Source organism: Trichosurus vulpecula, chromosome 4 (assembly GCF_011100635.1).
Source record: "Trichosurus vulpecula isolate mTriVul1 chromosome 4, mTriVul1.pri, whole genome shotgun sequence".
In the NCBI taxonomy this organism is placed as follows: Eukaryota; Metazoa; Chordata; class Mammalia; order Diprotodontia; family Phalangeridae; genus Trichosurus; species Trichosurus vulpecula.
In genome coordinates, this window is record NC_050576.1 from 402,996,537 (window position 1) to 403,016,672 (window position 20,136).

The following is a 20,136-nucleotide window of genomic DNA, read 5'->3' on the forward strand; positions in this document are numbered from 1 at the left end:
CCCTCAGTAGATGAAAAAAAGAGTGAATAGAATATTCTTGGTTGCATAGATCTAAAAATGAAACCCTCATGGGCTCCCTCTCCACCTATTACTATATGGTTTGCATTTTCTCCTTTGTTTTCACAATGTAAATTTATCAAGTTAAAGCTTATGGTTACTCAAGCCTTGAGGTAGAGAAATAGGAGTGGCTTCCCTTCTCTTTTGCCTGATTCCTCTATTACTTCTTCCTCTCTTCTCCACACCCTACTACCAAAAGTAGGGGAACAGGGAGGAAATTAATTATGGAGAAATAAGTCCAAGGGAATTTTTCCAGAGTTGTTCTTCTCCCACTCAGAAGTACTGTAGTAATACACTGATAAAGCAGTATAGTAATATGAACTACAAAAATGTTCATAATATAACATAGAACCCCATGTCTCTACTGCTGGGATTATGCCCTGAAGAGTTCACTTAGAGGGGGAAAAAAGAATCTTCTACACACAGGAAAAAACCAAAACATTCCAACAGCACTAATTATACTAGCTAGAAAGAAATTAGGTGCCTAATGATAATGAATGTTGGTAAATGCCTAATGATAATGAATGTTGAGATATGTGAAAATTAAAAAAAAACCCTATAGTATATGAATATGATGGAATATTATTGAATCTTAAGAAATTACGAGAGGCAGTGAATAGCAAGCCAGCTTTGGAGTGAAGAGGACCTAGGTTCCAATCCTGATATATACTAGTTATATGGATACGTGTAAATCACAATTAGCTCCCCAAGAAAGTTTATAAATTACACAGTGGTGGAAGGGTATTCTACATCTTCCAATTTGGATTTCCCAAAATGATGATGATCATAGAGAGGAAAGAAATAAAGGAAGGAAGGAAGGAAGGAAGGAAGGAAGGAAGGAAGGAAGGAAGGAAGGAAGGAAGGAAGGAAGGAAGAAGGAAGGAGGAAGGAAGGAAGGAAGGAAGGAAGGAAGGAAGGAAGGAAGGAAGGAAGGAAGGAAGGAAGGAAGAAGGAAGGAAGAAGGAAGGAAGGAAGGAAGGAAATGAGGGAGTGAGGGAGGAAGAAAGGAAGAAAGAAAGAGAAAGATGAAGGAAAGAAAGCTAGGTAGAGGAAGAAAGGAAGGGAGAAAGAGGAGAGAATGAGAGACAAGTAGAAAAAATGAGAAAAAGTGAAAGGAATAAGGAAAAAAGGAAGGAAGGAAAGAAAGAAGGAAGGAGGGAAAGTAGGACAAATATGAAAAATTTAAAAAACAAAGAAAGACATGAAATGACACCATTTGAAGAAAACAGAACAAAATATACACACTCACTGCAACTATCCATCTATCTATACTCCATATGTAGGTAAGCACCTTTTCTTCAACTTAAAGTCTTAGGGAGTTGCCTTGAGTGCTGAGGTAACAAGTAACAGTGAGGGGATTCCCAGTTCTCACTCTGCAGCTAGGTTCCTGTTTCTTATATAGAAGTGATCTCTCCCTTCTTGCTTCTTTTATGGCTAAGAAATGGATTATCTGGAACCTAGTTGTAGAGTGAGAACTGGGAGCCCCCTCTCACTGTTACTTATAACCCTTGTACCATTGATTCCAGTCAGTTCAATAAGCACTTGTTAAATACCTACTATGTTCTGGGCACTGGGGATACAAGTCAAGTTAAATCAACAAGCATTTGTTGTATTGAGCACTTACTATGTGCCAGGTACTGTGCTCAGCACTGGAAATATAAATACAAAAAGACAGACCCTCAAGGAATTTTCATTCTAAGGAAGGAAGATAGCACACAAAGGTGGCTGAGAGGCTGGGAGGAGGCGGGGAGGTACCCTTGTGAAAAGTGAGCAGTAGAGTCAGAGAGGAGAGAAGATCAAGCTTGTCTGGCATGGGATACAAAAATCAAAATATAAACAATCGCTGTCCTCCAGGAAATTGCATTCTACTGGGGGAAACAACATATGCACAGTTTTAAAAAATGGCTTTTTTTGTTGTTGTTCTGTTCTGGTTTTTTGGTGAGGTTTGTTTTGTCTTGTTTTGTTTTGTTTTGTTTTAAGGGAAGACTGTGAACTAAGTTATTTTGAGGAAAGTGCCTAAGGGGGAAGACTGGGAGGAAGATATGGAAAGTCATAGATGGTAGCACTGATATTAACACAGCTGATTGAAAGGAGGAAGGCAAAACTAGCACATGCAAACACACATATACACACACAAACACACTCCTCTATCACAGGACCACAGCCAAGAAATTAGCCCTGCCCTAATGCAGGAATGAATTTAGTCCATGTCAATAAGACTATGAAACCATAGTTACTTCGTTTGGTTGGAGAGTAAATCTATACAACCGGGGACAGCTGAATCAGAATTCCTGACAATGACAATCAGTCACCATAAATCCCTGGGAATAATTGCCTAAAACATCACATATTGTAGAATTATGTTTTTATTTTAGGTCACCAAGACTTGTTCCCAATTACACAAATCTGTTTAACCTGAATTTTAGGTGATGAGGAAATTTCATATATGTTAATGGTGGATGTAATTAGTTGAAAGAAACATTAATCATCTGGCTTAGTATGCATTTTGTTTGCTGATTGGCATAATAAATAATAAGACTTCAAGGAGCCTGTGCACATATTGATAAGCATGGATAACAACAACAACAAAAAATAATGTAATCTTGTGAATAACTGAGACTGTTTTATTTCATCTTTGTATTGGAAAAGTGAGGCAGAAGGAGTGTTGGAAGACCAGGAACTTTTCAGGGAAGGGAATTTCAGAAGTCAGGATCATGGAATTATGTATACAATTATGCAAGATGTTGTGGTCTAAGGTATGACTATGTCTGTTGAGTAGTTGAGTATAAATTACAGGAATTAAAGAGGCTGATGAATTAAGAGACCAGAGTTTTTCAGAGGTTATCATGGTCTACTTAAGTCCCCACGTATGAGGACAGGGTTTAGGGTAGAAAGGAAGATTTTGAACTAAGTACTGATCTCCTTGTGCAAGGGAAAAGATGACCTTGAGTCTGGTAGATGATTTCCAAAAGGATATGCACAGTGATGATACAGATGAAGGGAATCTTAGAAAAGAAGTTGCTGAGAAACAGAAGAAAAAGGATAGTATAGAAGTGGTATGGAGAAACAAAGGCTTTGTCTATCCATTGTCTTGACCCAGAGTGTAGAAGGGCATGAGAAAAAACAAAACAAAACATTAAGTAATGAAGATAATGGCCAGGTAGACAATGCATTCTGGAGGGAGATAACTTCCTAACTGCAAAATGCTGGAAAAGGGTGTGAGAGGAAGAAATCTGGGGTAAAGATATATATATATATATATATATATTTAATGATAGAATGAAAATTCCAGAAAGCACAATGGAAGAGGATGGCATAGGAGGAATGAGTGATGAAGGAGAGGAGGTGTAGGGTGGTGCTGGATAGGAATGAGAAAGCATGGAGTAGTAATAGGAAAAGTGGTTTTTTTCCTTACCAAATAGCAATTTTGAATCACAGGTTTATGATAGAAGAAAGAAGTAGATTTAGTCAACAATAGATAATATGTTAAAAGTGAGTCACTTATGAAAACTACAATATTTGAGGTTGGGAGAATGAATGAATTGCTCAAGGTGTAGAATATAACCCTAATTTTTGAGATCAATTTTAAAAAGGATAACCATGTTCTCCCTTGGGCTTGATGGGCCATGAAGCATTATGAAATACCAGAAAGAAAACTAGGCTTAAAATCAGAACCCTGGAATTTGAATTCTGACTTATTAGCCATGTGTATATACCTCTCTCTACTTTTAAAATGTTCTTCCCCCTCATTCACTGTTTTTAAGGGAAAAAAAGAATCATAATCTTTGTAGAAAACCAGTCAATAAAGCAAAAGCTAGATGACCATTTGGGTATATTATAAAAGAGCTTTTTATTTAGAGATGGGTTATATTATATGAAAGGCAACACAATGATATGGAAAGAGCTCTGGATTTGGACTCAGAGAATTTGGGATTCAATTGGATTAAATCCTAATTTACTTAGCCTTTGTGACCTTGGATGTCATTTCATTTCCCAAGGCTTCAAATTCCTCATCTGTAAAATGCAGGGATTGAACTACATGACCCTTAAGTTCCTTTATAGTTATAAATTTCTCACCTTATGATCCTATGAATGGAAATGTCTTTAAATTCAGATTCTATGAAACCATAGTAGGAAATTAATACATGTTTGTTGAATCACACTAAATATGCTTCTACAGTTTTTGCAGCACTTTCATATATATTAAATCCTCACTAATAAACTTAAATTCATATTAAATTAATCAATGTGAAAGAATAAATGTACTTACCCTACTGCACAAGAGTACATTCCTTCATCAATCATTTCTATTGGCCAAAATTCTAGAGCATCATCATTAAAAATGATTCTCTCACTTGAGCTCAGGGGTACTGATGCTCTATTTGGTCCAGAGCGTTTTGACCACCTGACAGTATAGTTTCTATGATGATGGTGATCATTGGACAGGCAGCATTTCAAATGATAAGGTTCACCTGCGAGTGCAGTGATGTGATCTCGGAAAACACACAAATCTTCACAAGAAACGCAGAATTAAAGGGAAAATATGGTTAAAAAGTAAAATGCCATTTTTAAAACAAAACAATAAAAACAAACAGGTAGGAAAAAAATTACATTAGCTAAACAAAGGGATTCTAGAAGGCGTTTCTAGAGGTGTTCAAAGATACTCCAGGGGCTACTGGCCTCCTCTAAATTGGATTGTGTACCTGTCTCCTTCTCCCCCAATATTCTGATATAGCTAAAATCAGGATAAAATAAGCATCAAGGACAACCTTGAAAATAAGTCCCAAAAAAGCAACATAGAGCCAGACAGGTTCATCATACAGGATCATAACATTATGGACTCATTTAGTCCAAACCTTCATTTTATAGATAAGGAAACTGAGGTAGAGTGGTTAAGTGACTTTCTGAAATCACAAAAGTCTTACATGGCTGAGTGAGAATTGCAACTCAGATGCTAGGACTCCAAACCAGAGGTCTTCCCTGTTACCTTTGAAAAGGGGAAAAATCTTACCACCATGGAAGAGCATTCCCACCCACTTTGTTTTGCTGTTAGAGTCGGACAAAGGAAATTACAGGTAGCCATCTGGTTACTAAATTTCCTCCCTTCAGTCACCACCATCCTAAACCAGGCACAGAGAAAAGTGAGTGTATAGCTATGTGAGTGTGTGTGTATGCATGTGTATATTGGAGGGTGGGAAGAATTGTGTAACTGAAAGTATGCATGAATTACCCCGTCTTGTAAATAAATTAACCACTCCATGACTTCTATCCATTCCCATAGATAATCAAGAGTTAATTATATGAAAATGTGCTCTCTATGTCCTCTAATCACACCCTTAATCCTTCTGCTATCACCTGTCCTTTCTGTGGCTGCCATATTTTTTTTATTCTTTTTCCTATGATGCAACCTTTTTCCAGTTCAGGTTAAAAAACAAGGGTTCCCCCAAACAGTGAAAATACAGGCTGTCCCAAAAATCTTAGTGAACTTAAAATTTCACTAAGACTTTTGGGACATCCGGTATATCTCCCCCTCAGCTGAAATTACTAAATTCTCTCAGATTAGTGCTATAATATTCCTCTCAGAAGCCCAGCCTCTTTCCTTTAAAAACTAATCTCAACCTGTTTTCAAAAAAGTAGAAATGTTTATTGTTTCCTGTCTGATTCTTGAGATGCAAGACCTCAATGTCTCAGCTTGAGGTTTTCAAGAGGTCATTTTACACATCCTGCAGCCTCATCTGCCCTATTTATTCATGGGGTTTGACTAAACTTGCCCTAGATCTCGGCTTCCTAGGGCCACACAAGTCTTAACTAATCAAGGAGTTACAGAGGAAACAGAAAAATAAGTAAGTTGTAATAAACTAAGTTAAGATAAACTAATAAATTCCTTCTTTGTGATTAAGGGATGCCTACCATCAAAGCATTAAGGCATTAACTAATCACATTGGTGAGTTACCAAGGAGAAGGGGCTGAAATAAAATGCACTGAAGATACTGCTTACCAATGCTCATAAACATTCATCTCCAAGGAAAGGGGTATGCTAATATTCATTCTAACAGAAACATGACCAAAGTGACTCCTAACTGTATGATCAATTTAATTGCATGTGAAAGTCTGTTCATTTGATGGTTGTGTCAAGACAGATTAAGTTCAACACTGAAATAGGAAAGTAAATGCTTACACCACCCAGGATGTAGAACAAAGAAAAACTTACAGAGTGGAGGGAGTTTATTGAATACATACATTATGATATGAGCACTTACCTGGGGTGCTTTGTTCCATAAATACCAAAAATAAAATGACCAGGACTCTCGAAGGCATTTCGGAGGTTCAAGATTTTTCTGTAAAAGGCAAAATAATAGAGACTCAGCTAATGTGCTCAGATACAGATCATCCTTACCTTGAGGACACGTTAAAAAAATTATTTTGACTTCTGGTTGTTGTTCAGTTATGTCAAACTCTTTGTGAGTCCATACAAGGTTTTCTTGGCAGAGATACTGGAGTGCTTTGCCACTTCCTTCTCCAGCTCATTTTACAGATGAGGAAGCTGAGGCAAACAGAACTTAAGTGCTTTGCCTTGGGTCACACAGCTAGGAAACCTCTGAGGTTAGTTTTGTACTCCAGGCCCATCACCTTCTCCACTAGATAGAGATAGAGTGCCACCTAGCTGCCCCTTTTGACTCAATACCAGTCTAGTATATTTTGAAGTTCTTCTGGTAGCACCACTACAGGGTTCTAAACACAATAAGCAGTCAACAAAATGCTTATCAACTTGACTTTGCACCTGCCTGCCCTTGCTAGATGTTTTACGTGAACAGCGTTAATTCTGGCAATGGACTTTTAATGTAATAGTAATTCTATAGATGGGAAGCTACCATTTCCATTAGTATTCCTATCCCTCTTCTCCCTCCCCCCCACCCCCCACCCCCACCCAGATTTCTTTTAGGCCTACTGTAATACCTGCTAGATCCTATGCAAAGGTGGCATGCTTGGAATTGCCATCAGAGTATGTGGGTATCAGGACAGGTAGAGAGGAGAACAGTAACCAAAACTGGAGTCTCCCAACTAAATTACCAACTTGGGGCTGGGAAGTTATCATTTGCTTTAAAGGTGACTTGGAGTGGAAGAAGGATCTGCATTCTTAGCCATCCAACAAGACCTTAGTTCTACACATGGTTCTGCCATTTTCAGACAGTGGAAGGGCCTGGAGGGACATAGTTCTCAAGGTTGGGAAAGAGGAAGGTCATTTATTAATCTATTTCCAGACTTCCATACCCCTCTCTTTTCTCATCCATCCAGCCATATAATCTTAAATTAATCAACATGCACCTCATAAGCACTATCTATGTGTCAGGCACTATGCTAATCACTGGGGATTCGACACGGTTTCTGTCTTCAAGCAGCTCACATTCTACTGGGGAAGAAAACATTTAAACAACTAAGTGCATTATAAGATGTATACAGTATAAATGACCAGATTTCTCAAAGGGAAGGCACTAGCATGCAGTATGTGGGGGAGAGGTGACAGCAGGATACTCATAACTAACATTTAGAGTGGTTACTATGTGCAAGGCATTTGCTAAGTGCTTAACAATTATTATCTCATTTGATTCCCACAACAACCCTAGGAGGTTATCCCCATTTGACAGATGAAGAAACTAAGGCAAACAGAGGTGAAGTGAGTTGCTCAGGATCACACAGCTAGTAAGTGTCTGAGGCAAGTTTCAGACTCAGGTCTTCCTTACTTCAAGCCCAGCACTTTAACCACTGTACCATCTGGCTGCCCCTAAGAGACTTATTTCAGAAGGTGGGGCTGAAACTTAGCCTTGAAGGAAGCCAGTAGGTCCAAGTAAGGACAGAGACAATATTAGACATAGAAAAGGCACCAAGTCAGGAGATGGAGTATGTTGTGTGAGAAATAGCAGTGTCTCTGGATAGCAGAGTACTGAGAGGAGAATGAAATGTAACAAGACTGAAAGAGGTAGGAAGAGGCTAGGTTGTAGGGCAGGGCTGTCCAACCTTAGGTTTTTATTGAAACAACAGACAATATTTTTGGATTTGCCATTTTAGTGAGAGCTCTGCAGTACCTCTGTTTCCTTTACTAAAGCATTTATGTAAATTTCTATGCTTATAGGCAGGCCACATTTTGGACAGCCCTGTTGTAGAGGGTTTTAAAAGCCAAAATGGTAGTTCTACCTGTTCTTGTATTAATTTTAACCTAGCTCTGCAAACATATTACTTTTAAGCATATGAGTTATGCCACCAAAGGCTAAAATAGATTTAAAGAAAAAACAAATGTACTTATTCAATAACATAAAGACCTTTAGCAATTAAAAAAATACCTATGGAAAGTACCAACTGCTGCCTTTTTAGGTTCATTTTTAAATTTTTAAAGAAGCAAATAGCAGCTCAGCTCAACATCTAGCTGCACTATGATTTGGGGCTTTTCCCCCACTTGCATACACTTTTCAAAACTCTTTCTTTGAAATCTTCTCAGATTTATCATGCAGAAGAATTTCCTTTATGATGCTCCTCTGAACACTTTTGTCACAACCTTCTAAAGGCCACTTTTATGTTTTCATAAGATACTGTAAGATAAGGTATTCAGAGATTATTCAGCATTTATGATGAGTTAATTCTTGCTTTCAATATGAAACCTGCTAAAAGAAATAGGTTTTCATGTATACAAATTGTCCTTTGTGTACCTAATTAGATCATGACACAACTTCAAAATACTTGTTTAATACTTCTTTTAAAATGGATGCCAGATGTTAGAAATGTTGAAAGGGATGGTGTTAGGAAAACATGGGAGGACATATGAAATAATATAGAATAAAGTGAGCAAAATCAAAAGAATAATTGCTATAATAATAATATTATAAATATAAACAGTTTTGAAAAACTTAAGGACTCTGATCCACACAATAACCAATAAAAATGGCAGAGGACCAATGGCGAAGCAAAGCAACCTTATCAGGGAGTTATGCTACCAGGGTTCTGAAGAAGACATATTTTTTGGACACAGTCAATGCAGGAATTTGTTTTTCTTGACTTTGCACATTTGCTACAAGAATTTTCTTTTTTTTTTTTCTTTTTTTCTCCATAGTGGGAAGGTAGGAGGTAGGAGGGAGAGAAAATCAGTTTTTATTCATTGAAAAAAATTTAAATGTAAATAAGTAAAATGGATACGAAACCAAAGATGAATTCCTTGATTGTGTAACCAAGTCATTTTTTTAAGTCAACTTGGAAAATGTCACAGATTGTTAAAATTGTTCTTTTAGTTAAACTGGATGATATATGCTGATCAACCTACTAGGGTTACAGGAGATCATAGAATCAATTTGTTTAGAGCTGGAAGGAACCTCAGAAACCACTTCATATTAAGAAGGGAGGATTTAAATCTAGTTCCTCTCACCCCAGAGCTAGCATTGTACCACACTCCTACAATCTTTAGTAGTAAAGGGTTGAAGAGGGAAGAGAAAGTTACTTTTCCTTCTACCACGCTTAAAGAAAGGGGAATAGATGTTTCTCTGCTTCCTGCCTGTAACTGCCCAATAACCAAGTGAAAAGTGAAAACATTCAGTCTCTAGTGATTTAATGTCACAGAAACATATCTACACATTTTAAACTTTAGAAATATGTTTTAGTGACTAGAAAGTGATTTGATTACTACTAACAACAACAAAAAAAGCCATAGACCTGAGATCCCGTGGGAAGCTATCCTGTTTATTTCCTTATCAACATCAGAGTCAAGTATTTTCTCCTTTCACTTTAGCAAAGCAGTAGTAATTGATAGCATACATATTTGCTTTTGATTTTCACTCTGGATTCACCCTTGTCCCCAAAGCTAAGCATGGGGAGGATTAGAGAGGGGAAGAGAAAGATAACAAAAGTGAAGAGGGGTGAAGTCATCTGTAGCATGAGAGACAGAATCTCTAGCCAAAAAGATTACTGCCATAATATAAATAATAATAAAACACATCCACAGGACACTTAATGGTTTAAAAGAATTTTCCTTACAACCACAAGAATAAACTCCTATTTACAATTGAATAAACAACAAAGAAGACAGAGAGAAGAAACAGAGAGAGATGGAGAGACAGGGAGAGGGAGAGAGGGAGGCAGAGAGAGACAGAGACAGATAGAGACAGAAAGACAGAGACACACACACACACACAGAGGGAGAGAGAGAGAGAGAGAGAGAGAGAGAGAGAGAGAGAGAGAGAGAGAGAGAGAGAGAGAGAGAGAGAGAGAAATGACAAGGAACATTGGAAATTAAAAAAAAATAACCTCCTCATTTCAGACGTGAGGAAACCTAGACCCACAATGGTTAAAGTAATATACAAAATCATACAGTAATAGCAAAACTGAGTTAAGATTTGAACACGAATCCTCTGCCCCGCAAAAACAGTTACTGCACTGTGAAGTAGCTTCCCAAGGGATCAGACAAGTAAGAACTTTCCTGGGCCTGACTTCTAACTGATCCTGGCTCCATCCAATAATCATTTTACCAGGTGCGACTGAAGGAAATAATAGCTATAATCTCAATGTACACTGCCGCATAACAAGGAACTTTCCTAGTAGGTGCGAAGGATAAAGGAGGACAAGGTGAGATTCCTCAACTGGTATCTAACTTCTATGAAGGAGAGAGGATTCCCTGGTGAGTAGAACGAGCAAGCAAAGAGTCATTTTCACTAGTGAAGCCCTTTTCCCCTTAGTATTGGGTAGGTACTATCTTTTCTAGCACAAAGTTGCATCACAGATCAGTTTCCCCCCAAAGGAGGGGTAAAGTGATAGTTATCTTTTGTTTACCTTAAAATAGGCGTCCTTGAAGGTTGGAGTCTGGTCGGGAGAGGGTGGAGTGTGAGGAGATGACTCCAGGTGCCTCCGCAAGGGTAAAAGATGTGGGGGTGAAAAAAGTTCAAGAAGCTATCTGGATACTCCCAGAGGAAGCTGAGATAAGAAAACTGAAAACGTACGACCCTGGGGAAGGAGAGGGGAGATTGTCATAAAAAATAAAGGCAAAGCAGGAAAAAAAATGAAGAAAAGAAAGAAGGGGGAGTGTAACTTCTCACTGCAGACGACAGTGAAAGTTTAGTTGTGCTGCAGGTACAGAGCGGGAGGAAGGAGTTGCAGGAAAGACCTTTTCTGAGCTGAGAGAAGCAGAGTCGGGCTGTACTGGGCGCTGTATCTGTATCCCTCTGTCTCTGCTTCTTTTCGCCTGGGCACAAGTGAGCAGCTCTAACTAGCCAGCCCTGCCCGCAGGCCTAGGCTGTGGAATTTCCTGCTCCTGCATGTGGTTAACACGGCCGTGGACTCCCTCCCCCGCCTCGAATAGTCGCCCCAGCCCAAGTGGCTTCGCCAGCCGCCCTTGCCCTGCTGGGAGGCGGGTGCGCCTAAGGCTTCTCTGCATTTGCTTTACGCTTGCACTCCACCTTCAGTCCAACAGAATGGATGGGCTGGGGTGGAGTTTAAGAATCTTTTATAGATGAGTGTCTTCACTTCTTTTTCTTTAAGAGATTCTTAAGCGCGAAACAAGTCTTGGTTTGGGTTGGGTTTTTTTTTTTCTTTTTGGTTTGGTTTGTTGTAAAAGGAAACGCAGAGTAATTCTGGCAATGCCTAATAGTGAAAGTGGGCTGGAGAAAGGGGAAGAAATTTAACAACAGTTCAAGAGAAGTGGGGCAGACTCTTGAAGACAGTGCTCCAGGAGTTGTGGAAGGAGCCCTCTTCTCAGGAAGAGATTGGGTCCTGGCTTTGGTTCAGCCCAAACTGGTTTTCAGAGGCATGTTTTTGGTCGTAAGTTTAACTGCAGCCATCCTGTTAACACATTTGCCTTATTCTGTCTCCTAACTACAAGATCTTGCGTTCCATTTTTTGGTTTTTTGACTCTGACTTCAAAGTAGTCCTTCAAAGGGTACCTCCAAAGATAAGAGAAAAGAATCAAAAAGGGTAGTGAGTTGACGACGTTCCTCCCTTCTTGACATGGAATTAAACTCACAATTCAGAGCCCAAAGGCCATTTACCTTCTCCTTTGCTACCCCTTCTGCAATGTGCTGAATATCAGTTATGTATTCTTTGAGGTACATTTCTGGGTGGCTTGCAGTAACTAGAAGCTGGCACCGTGTCTAGGCTTTATGTAATGTTAAAATTCTGTTTCCTCCACAATCACAATTATGAAGCAAGGCTACCAAGTGAGGCTGGTATAATAATGATGGCAGCAGCAGGAACAGCAGTGGTAGTAGTAGCAAGAATTTAAGGTTTGCAAGATACCTTGCATACATAATCTCATTTGAGCCTCTCAAAAACCCTGTTGGTATGGGGCTAATATGATTTCTAATAAACAGAAACCCCCATTCCACTATTAGAGCATGTTCTGATGAACAGCTCCAAAACCAGATGACCAGAAAGATACTTTATTCCAGTACAATCCCTTTAGGCATTATGCACCTCCATTGTGAGAGCCTGGTTGGATTCCCAAGAATCTTAAAATCATTCTCCCCTGACTTCCTCCTCTTCTCAGTGCAAAGTATCAGAATCCTCAACACAATCCAATACCTCTTTCCAGAGCCCACGTGATAGACCACCCTGGGACCAAAATGCCCATTTTTTGGGTAACAGGTGGAGTATGTGTGGACATTATGTAAGGAGTTGATTCTGGGCCACCTCTGTGCTTCATTTGAGTCTCATTGGTTCTAGTGAGAGATTATGTTGCAAGGGTTCAAAACAAGCCTCTGCCCTTCGACTTTGTGAGGAATGATTCATTTGGACCCTACTGTATTCTAATCAGTATTAATCAGTTTGATATTTTACATAAATCAGATAGGGATAATTAGATAAGATTAGTTCTTATAGTAGTCTTCAAATTTTAATGTGAAGAAGTTGATTCATTGAAGACCCCTACTCTATTCTAACCACTATCAATCAATTTGATATGATTATAAATTCTGTATATTTGGCCCCAGAGCTGCGGATAGTAAGAAAAGTTGCATAATCACAGCAGTGGTGGGATTCAAATAAATTAACAAGCAGTTCTCTGCTCTAATGACCATTGAGTGAATGTTGGTGAATGTATATGAATGTGTGTGTTTGTGTGTGTGTGTATGACAATATGTATAGTCTCTGAGTGTGTCAGCTTGTGTATGTGTGAGTATGTGAATGTGTATGAGTATGTAAGTGAACATATGTGAATGTATATGAGTATGTGACTGTGTGTGGATGTATATTTGTGAGTGTGTATGAATGTGTATAAGTATGTGAGTGAATATTAGTGAATTTGTATGAATGTGTGTGTGTGTGTTTGTGTTTGTGATAAGGCACTGGACCAGCTCAGAAAAATGCTCTTGTGTTGGGTTCTATACATGGGGTTATTGTACCCATGGACTCACACCCTGACTTCTCCCAGGAGTCAGCCAACACCATCCTGAGACCTGGAGACATCAGGACTAAGGTGAGCTCAGGGCCAGGGAAAAAGTCCGAGTTTCTCTTGAATAGCTTTAGTTACTCTAAAGGGCCAAGTCTGAGGCGCCAAGGACAATCTGATTTTTAACACCACCCCCCTCCTCCTGCCTCCCATGGAACATTCCCTCTGAGCCCTTGGCATCCTTGATTTCCATGACAACAGGGTCCTTCAATCATCAGGATCAGTTGGGACCAGCTCTGGTCAGGGCTCAGGCCCAGGGAGAAAGAGGCAGGCTGATTACAAGAGGGGGAGAGGGTGGTGGTGGGGAGAGCAGGGTCAGTAAGGGCCAGGCCAGGTGTGTAAGGGCCGGAGGGTGATGGTGGTCAGGGATGGTGGGGTGGGGGGGCAGCAGAGGCCATGTGTTGGGTGACTTCCACCATCAACGCCTTCTGCCTCCTCATGCTAGGTACAGTAGGAGTGCCAAGCAGGCCGGAGGCAGAAGATCCTGGGAGAAAGCCTTGGGTGCCTGTGCCTGGACCCCAGTTCTAAAATCACATTTCTCCTTAGCTTCAAAATGCTGCCTCTGACAGTTTCTCTCTAGTTCAAGGGCAGTATGCCCTAGCAGAATACTTATCTCTACTCCTTTCACAGTAGGCAGCTGTGCCTTCCTATAGACTGACTCCCTGTGTACTACTAATTGGCTGTGCACTGGAACATAATAATGTTTACTACTTACTGACCTTCCTGATATGTATCCTAGACATATTCAAATGTATACTCCCTTACACTCATCATGTCTAACAAGACATTTGATGGAGGCCACCTGGATATTGCCAGTCAGCTGTGACCTTTGGTTGACTTAGTGATATTTCACAGTCAAAACCACACCCCCAGGTAGCCCCAATTTGGGCTATTTCCCAGTGAACTCTGGGTAAGATACCTGTGCAGTAGATGCAAAAAGTGCATGCTCCTTTAAGAACTAACCACCCCTTAACCACTCCCTAATCCCACCCCAAAACACCTAATTGACAGGTTTCACTCCCAAACCTTGTACTTTCCCTGTAGCCCTGTAAGGTTGCAGGTTCCCTAAGAACTCTTGCTTTCTGTAAAGCGTAATAAATCTTTGCCACCTTGACTTAGAGAATGCTTGCATAGGTGAATTCATTCCAGGCAACATTGCCCTGGGAATTTTGGTTTGGGATTCCTACATCCTGAGGTTTCTTTTCTCCCTCAACACTGAGTCTTCCTCCCCCTGCCCCAATGGCAGCAGCTTCTGCTGGGGGTGTAGGCACCCCTCCCATCCCAGGCCTAGCTCACCTCTTCCCTTCCTTCTTCCATCTCGTGCTGGCACCTCATTACTGCATTCCCAACTTTCCCCTGTGCCACCATCCTGGACCCCATTTCCGGGCCAGGACACAGCACTGCCTTTGGGGGGGAGGCAGGGAATATATATTTGTGATTTCCAATTGGGGGCTGCCCAGGCACCCACCTTAGAGAGAATCCTGATTACAAGTGCCATTTTAACAGCCTGTTCGCTGAACTCAACATAAAATCAAGTATCAATTCTGCTAAACCAGTGCAAACTGGCTGAATCCCACCACTGAATCATAGGTAGTTAGCGAGCCACCCTCCATCCTTGTCTTTCCTTGTCATGGTGACCAAACCCGGTGTGGCGGAGGTAACTCAACTGTATGAAAAGTCCCCCCAAATTATTTTTGTGCCTCTGGGATATGCTCTCTTGTCCAACATGAGCAGGTGTCCATCTTATGGACATCTAGTCCATGGAGATGCCCTGTGATTCACCCATCTTATGACTACCTTGTGGCTACCTAGTCAGTGGAAATATTTCCTTCTTTGCCACACCTGTGACTCTGGTTATATCTTGTTTTGCTTATTTTAGTTAATGCATCATATGTCAACCAGTGGAATTATTCTGTATATGGTATAGTGGTTTTTGAATGCTTAGATATCTAACCCTATAAAAATAGGGCCCTGGAAAACAGGGTCCTCTCAGATCATGAGGAAGATCTGAAGTCCACTTCATTAGAAGGGATCATGGACTTTTTAATAAAGTACCATTGGCTCAGAGCTGAGCCTTAGTTTCTCTTGTTATAGGTTGGATAATTTTTATCTCCACAATAATGGCGACTCCAGATGGGACAGCAATGCATGGATCCCAAACTCTTTTGGCCAGTCCCTGCAAGGGACCCAAAGAGGATGTGTGCACCAGGTTGAATTTCTTTGGATAGCTCCCCCACAGAAACTGGCCCTGGGAGGTTGGACTCACCTCTCTATCTGTATTCAAATTCTCTGAGTCTGCCTTGATTTACCCTAAATTTATTTTTCTCTAAGAAAGGTCTGCAATTGGACTAAGAGAAACTATTTGAATTTATAAATTCCTTTTTTAAAAAATTACATGGCCATAATTTTAACTTTTTAAACATAGGCTATTGGCTATTATTTTTTCTTTTTTCCCACTGTTTCTCTCACTTTCATTTTTTAATTTAATTTCTTTTTTTTTTCTTGGAGTGGGGAAGGCAGGGCAATTGGGGTTAAGTGACTTGCCCAAGGTCACACAGCTAGTTAGTGTCTGAGGTTGGATTTGAACTCAGGTCCTCCAGACTCCAGAGGTGGTACTCTACCTACTGCCCCACTTAGCTGCCCCTCTCACTTTCATTTTATTAAGACCAGGGAGATTCAGCAGTGGAATTGCTAGTTCCTCATTTTTCAGCCAGCTAGCCACTAGCTAATTTTAAAACTTCCTGTTGGCAAGGTTAAAATAGATTTGTCTTTAAATTCTTTTAACAATGAATAATTAAATAATTCTTGTCATCAGTAGAGAAATCTCTCAAATTGGCCGAAGGGGAACTTTTGGGGCCTTAGAGGAAAGATTCCAAACCTCAGCAGTAAGCAGTCAAGGCTGTGACTATGCTGGGAGCAATCCTACCCTCTTTTGACCTAAGAAGTAGGCTTATTTTAGTTTTACAGATATGAGGAAAGGAAAGGTTATTTTCATTTATATTTGCTTAGGATTGTCAGCACTAAACTTTCATGAAGTTTTGAAGGAAAATGGGTATAAATTTTGCTGAATGTTCCCTTATAAAGCACCATTAGGCCCTAGTTGACCTGTATTAGGACCCTAGAAGGTAAGTCCAGATATTAAAAATTGGAAGTATTGGAGAAATTTCCAAAACTAAATATTAGTGTTAGCTGTAAGGAAAGATACACATACAGGTGGAACTCAGGCAGGTAGGAAATTATCCCTATATTCAAGGGAGATAATCTCCAACACCTTTAGGTGGGGAACTTCTCAGAAGTAATAACCAAAAAGGTATGGACCTCGGGAATCTAGTCCAATTTTTCCAAGGATAGTTCCTCTGAAGATGCTGTTCCTGGTTGGGAACACCTGCAGGGAGAGATAGGGTCAGAGAGAAGAAATTCATCCTACGGGATCCTCATTAGGACAGGCTTGGAAAAGGGTGGACTCCCTGTCTCAGGGATTGAGGATGACTAAAGAAAGAGCTATTAAGTTGTTTAAAGTTTGGTTTGAGAAAACAAAATGTTTTGGGAATTGTTTTGGTCAAAGCATAGAACTTTTGATTAATTAGAAAAGTTATGGAATTTTATTGAATAACCTCCCAAATCAGCTTAGAACAAATGAACTATAGATAGATATTGCTAAATTCTTCATCATTTGTGGTTTTTCTTCCTGTGATTATACTTTGGCAAGAAGTCTAGAGGAATGGAACGTTAATCAGCTCTTCTATTTATTAGGGACTTGTTCTAAAAACAAAGTGCATTTTAAATGGGTGAACCCAATTGGCAAATTAGACTAACCTAATTTGTATTGTTACTAAATATCATGTTTTATTGATAAGATTCTAAAAGCATTAACATAATTAGGATACAGAAGAATTATCTTAGGCTGACAGCAGGACATCAGCAACAAGATAGTCATAGGTTCTATACTTAAGAGAGGAGAAAGGTAAGATCTTGACTTCAAAATCTCATAGAGAAAAACTTAGAAGTTCAGGCCTGATTTTGTGTCTTGCTATTATAAGTTATGTGTGTGTGTGTTTGAAACTAAGTTTAGGAATAGTGGGTTCTTTATTTCAGATAGAAAAGGACCTTATACAATTAGGAAAATCTTTAAGAGAATGGGAAATGTATCTATTTTTTCTGTGCTCTTTGTGCTTTGTACTAACCCATAGCTAACAGGTATTTTACCTATGCCTTTTCTTTTAGCAATATCAACCAAGAAACAGGCTATTTAAAAAAGAGTCTTAAAAAAGGACAAATCTCTCTTTTTACTCTGTTTCCAACACTGGTCATGTTGGAGATTGATGAGATGAAAGACAGATACCGAAATTAATTGAAAACTAAAGATACAAAAAAAAAAATCACTGGAAACCAAATTTGTGAAAAAGAAATAATTAAATTTCTTTCACTCATAAATTATAATTTGGATCTTTTTATAAAGTACTTTGATGAGCTTATAAGGGTAGTACCAAACTCTCTAGGATTTAGTGAAAACAACAATAAACAAACAAAATTCACCGATCAATTATTCCTTAAAAGGGACCTTTAAAATGACTAGGGATTGATTTAAAGCTGGAGTTTGCATTTTAAGAACTGTCTTAATAGTTGTGAGATACGTTCAGGAAAGCTTCAATGAAATATAAATTCAGGAAAGTTTTAAAATAAGAAAAACTTAGTGTAGTGTGTTAGAAAAATAGTGTAGGAGAAATTAAATTAAAAATCTTGTGAGCTTAAATAATTCCACAACTCAGAATTTTAAAAGGAAACACATTTGCTGTTGAAGAAATTTCAGCTAGCCAATCCCTAAGTCTGAAGTTTTGGGGTCATCAATCTGTGAAACTGGTTTTAATTTTAGAGTAGAACAAAGGTGTACTGAAAAACTATACTTAAAGTTGGGATAAGTTTATCATAGGATGGAATTTTTATCATTAGAAGTCAGAGTGAGGAAATTTTAGACCATCTTCAGAAAAGAATAAAAGTGGGTAGAGCTGGAGTTCATTCGCCCTTTTTCTGTTTACTGCTTTTAAGCAACCAAGCTGATTAGGGGTCCCAGATTGAAGGTGATTCCCCAAGTGCTCCCAGAAAAAGGAAAAACTTGTTTTGAAATTTAAAAGCAACTGGTGGGAAGTGAAATTTAACGACACTATTGCAGTTCAAGTCAGTTGTTTAGGTAAACTAAAACACAGTAAATACTAGAAACAAAGTATGTGCCCATGATTGGAGAATGGCTAAGTAAGACTTATATGAATTGACATAGAGTGAAATAAGCAGAACCAGAAAACAGCATATGCAATAAATGAAAAAAATAAACTGGAAGCTGTGTAATTATATTAATCAAGCATTAACAGAGAGAGTAAAGGAGGGAGAAGGAAGGAGAGACGGAGGGGAGAGAGACAGAGACAGAGAGAGACTGAGATTGAAAGTGACTAGAGAAAATACATGGCTAGTCCCAGAGGTGATGCAAGAATGAGATCAAGGATATTGATTTAATCCAAGGAATGCCGCGTGAGAATGTCTTAATTTTGTCAGTAAAATAGAAGGCCCTTCCTGAAAACTGTCATCTTCTCACTCTACCCTACTTCCTAAGCAGGAATACAAAAAGAAATTGCATTATGAGATTGTTGAAACTATGGTGATGTAATGCCCCAGGACCAGTTTTACTAAAATGGCTGCCATGGGGTGTGACAAAATGTGAGTGTAAAAGACCCAGCTTGATGCAGCCCCCCTCCCTCAAAAAAAAAAAATCTTTCTCATCAGTGTGACATAGTCTGAAAATCATATAGCTGAATTAAAATGAATCAGTGTAACAACAATGTTGCTAGCAGCTACTGTAGCTGTGTAAGACCAACAGCAAGAGCACACAGAAGGGCTGCCAGCACAGATTCTTTGATCTGATTTTCTAAGGAAAGCAATTTTAAGAGGTTAACAATCTCACTTTAATTAAACATACATATATCATTCACTTAGTTCAGGAGGAAAAGATCAGCCCCCTGAACTTCAGGGCAAGCCGATGTGGGCGTGAAGCTCCCAGGGTCCTAAGGGGAGGGCCTAGTTTACACATGAGTTTGAGTGACATGTCTGGGACAGCAGGGGCTTTTAGACCACGTGGGTTTAAGTTGCCTCTTTGTGATGATTCTAGGTCATGTGGGTGAGTCACATGTGTGGCTCACCCCTGACCCTGAAAAAGATATAAAACCAGGGGTTGGCTTTCTCTTCTTTGGAGCTCTTTCCCACAGCCATGGTGGTGCGAGTGACTCTGAGCCAGCCCTCGTTATGAGCTCCCGGCTGAACCTAGATGTTGGTAACTATGAATCTGTATTTGGTCTGTCTGTCGATGTTTGTAATTTGTTTGGGGCTCTCACTCGTGCTAGTGTGCTGATATGGAGACTCTGGGCAGCTGTAGCTAAGGGCCCTCCAGCTTGTAACCCGGATGCTGGGACTTTGTTAAACTCTGGTAACTATGTATTGGGATTTGAATCAGACAAGGTCTGTCTGTCCGTGTTTGTACTTTGTTTGTATTTTGCTCTGAAGTTTGGGGTGGTGGTTTTTTCCCCTGAACTAAGTGAATGATATTTGTATGCTGAATTAAAGTAAGCTTGTCAACCCCTTAACGTTGCTTTCCTTACTAAAGCGATCAAAAGAAC

General features: G+C 39.5%; 1 protein-coding gene across 1 annotated transcript in view; it reads right to left on the reverse strand.

Moving 5' to 3' along the window:
- IL18R1 (interleukin 18 receptor 1) overlaps positions 1-11,489 on the reverse strand; it is a 45,835-nt gene extending 34,346 nt beyond the window's left edge. Inside the window, exons 1-4 of the mRNA XM_036757985.1 lie at positions 11,198-11,489; positions 10,867-11,037; positions 6,318-6,395; positions 4,328-4,568 (exon numbers count right to left, since the gene is read on the reverse strand). Coding sequence (XP_036613880.1) covers positions 4,328-4,568; positions 6,318-6,375 — 299 coding nt within the window. The 5' untranslated portion in view covers positions 6,376-6,395; positions 10,867-11,037; positions 11,198-11,489. The remainder of the gene's footprint in view (positions 1-4,327; positions 4,569-6,317; positions 6,396-10,866; positions 11,038-11,197) is intronic.
- Between the last annotated feature and the right edge of the window lie 8,647 nt (positions 11,490-20,136).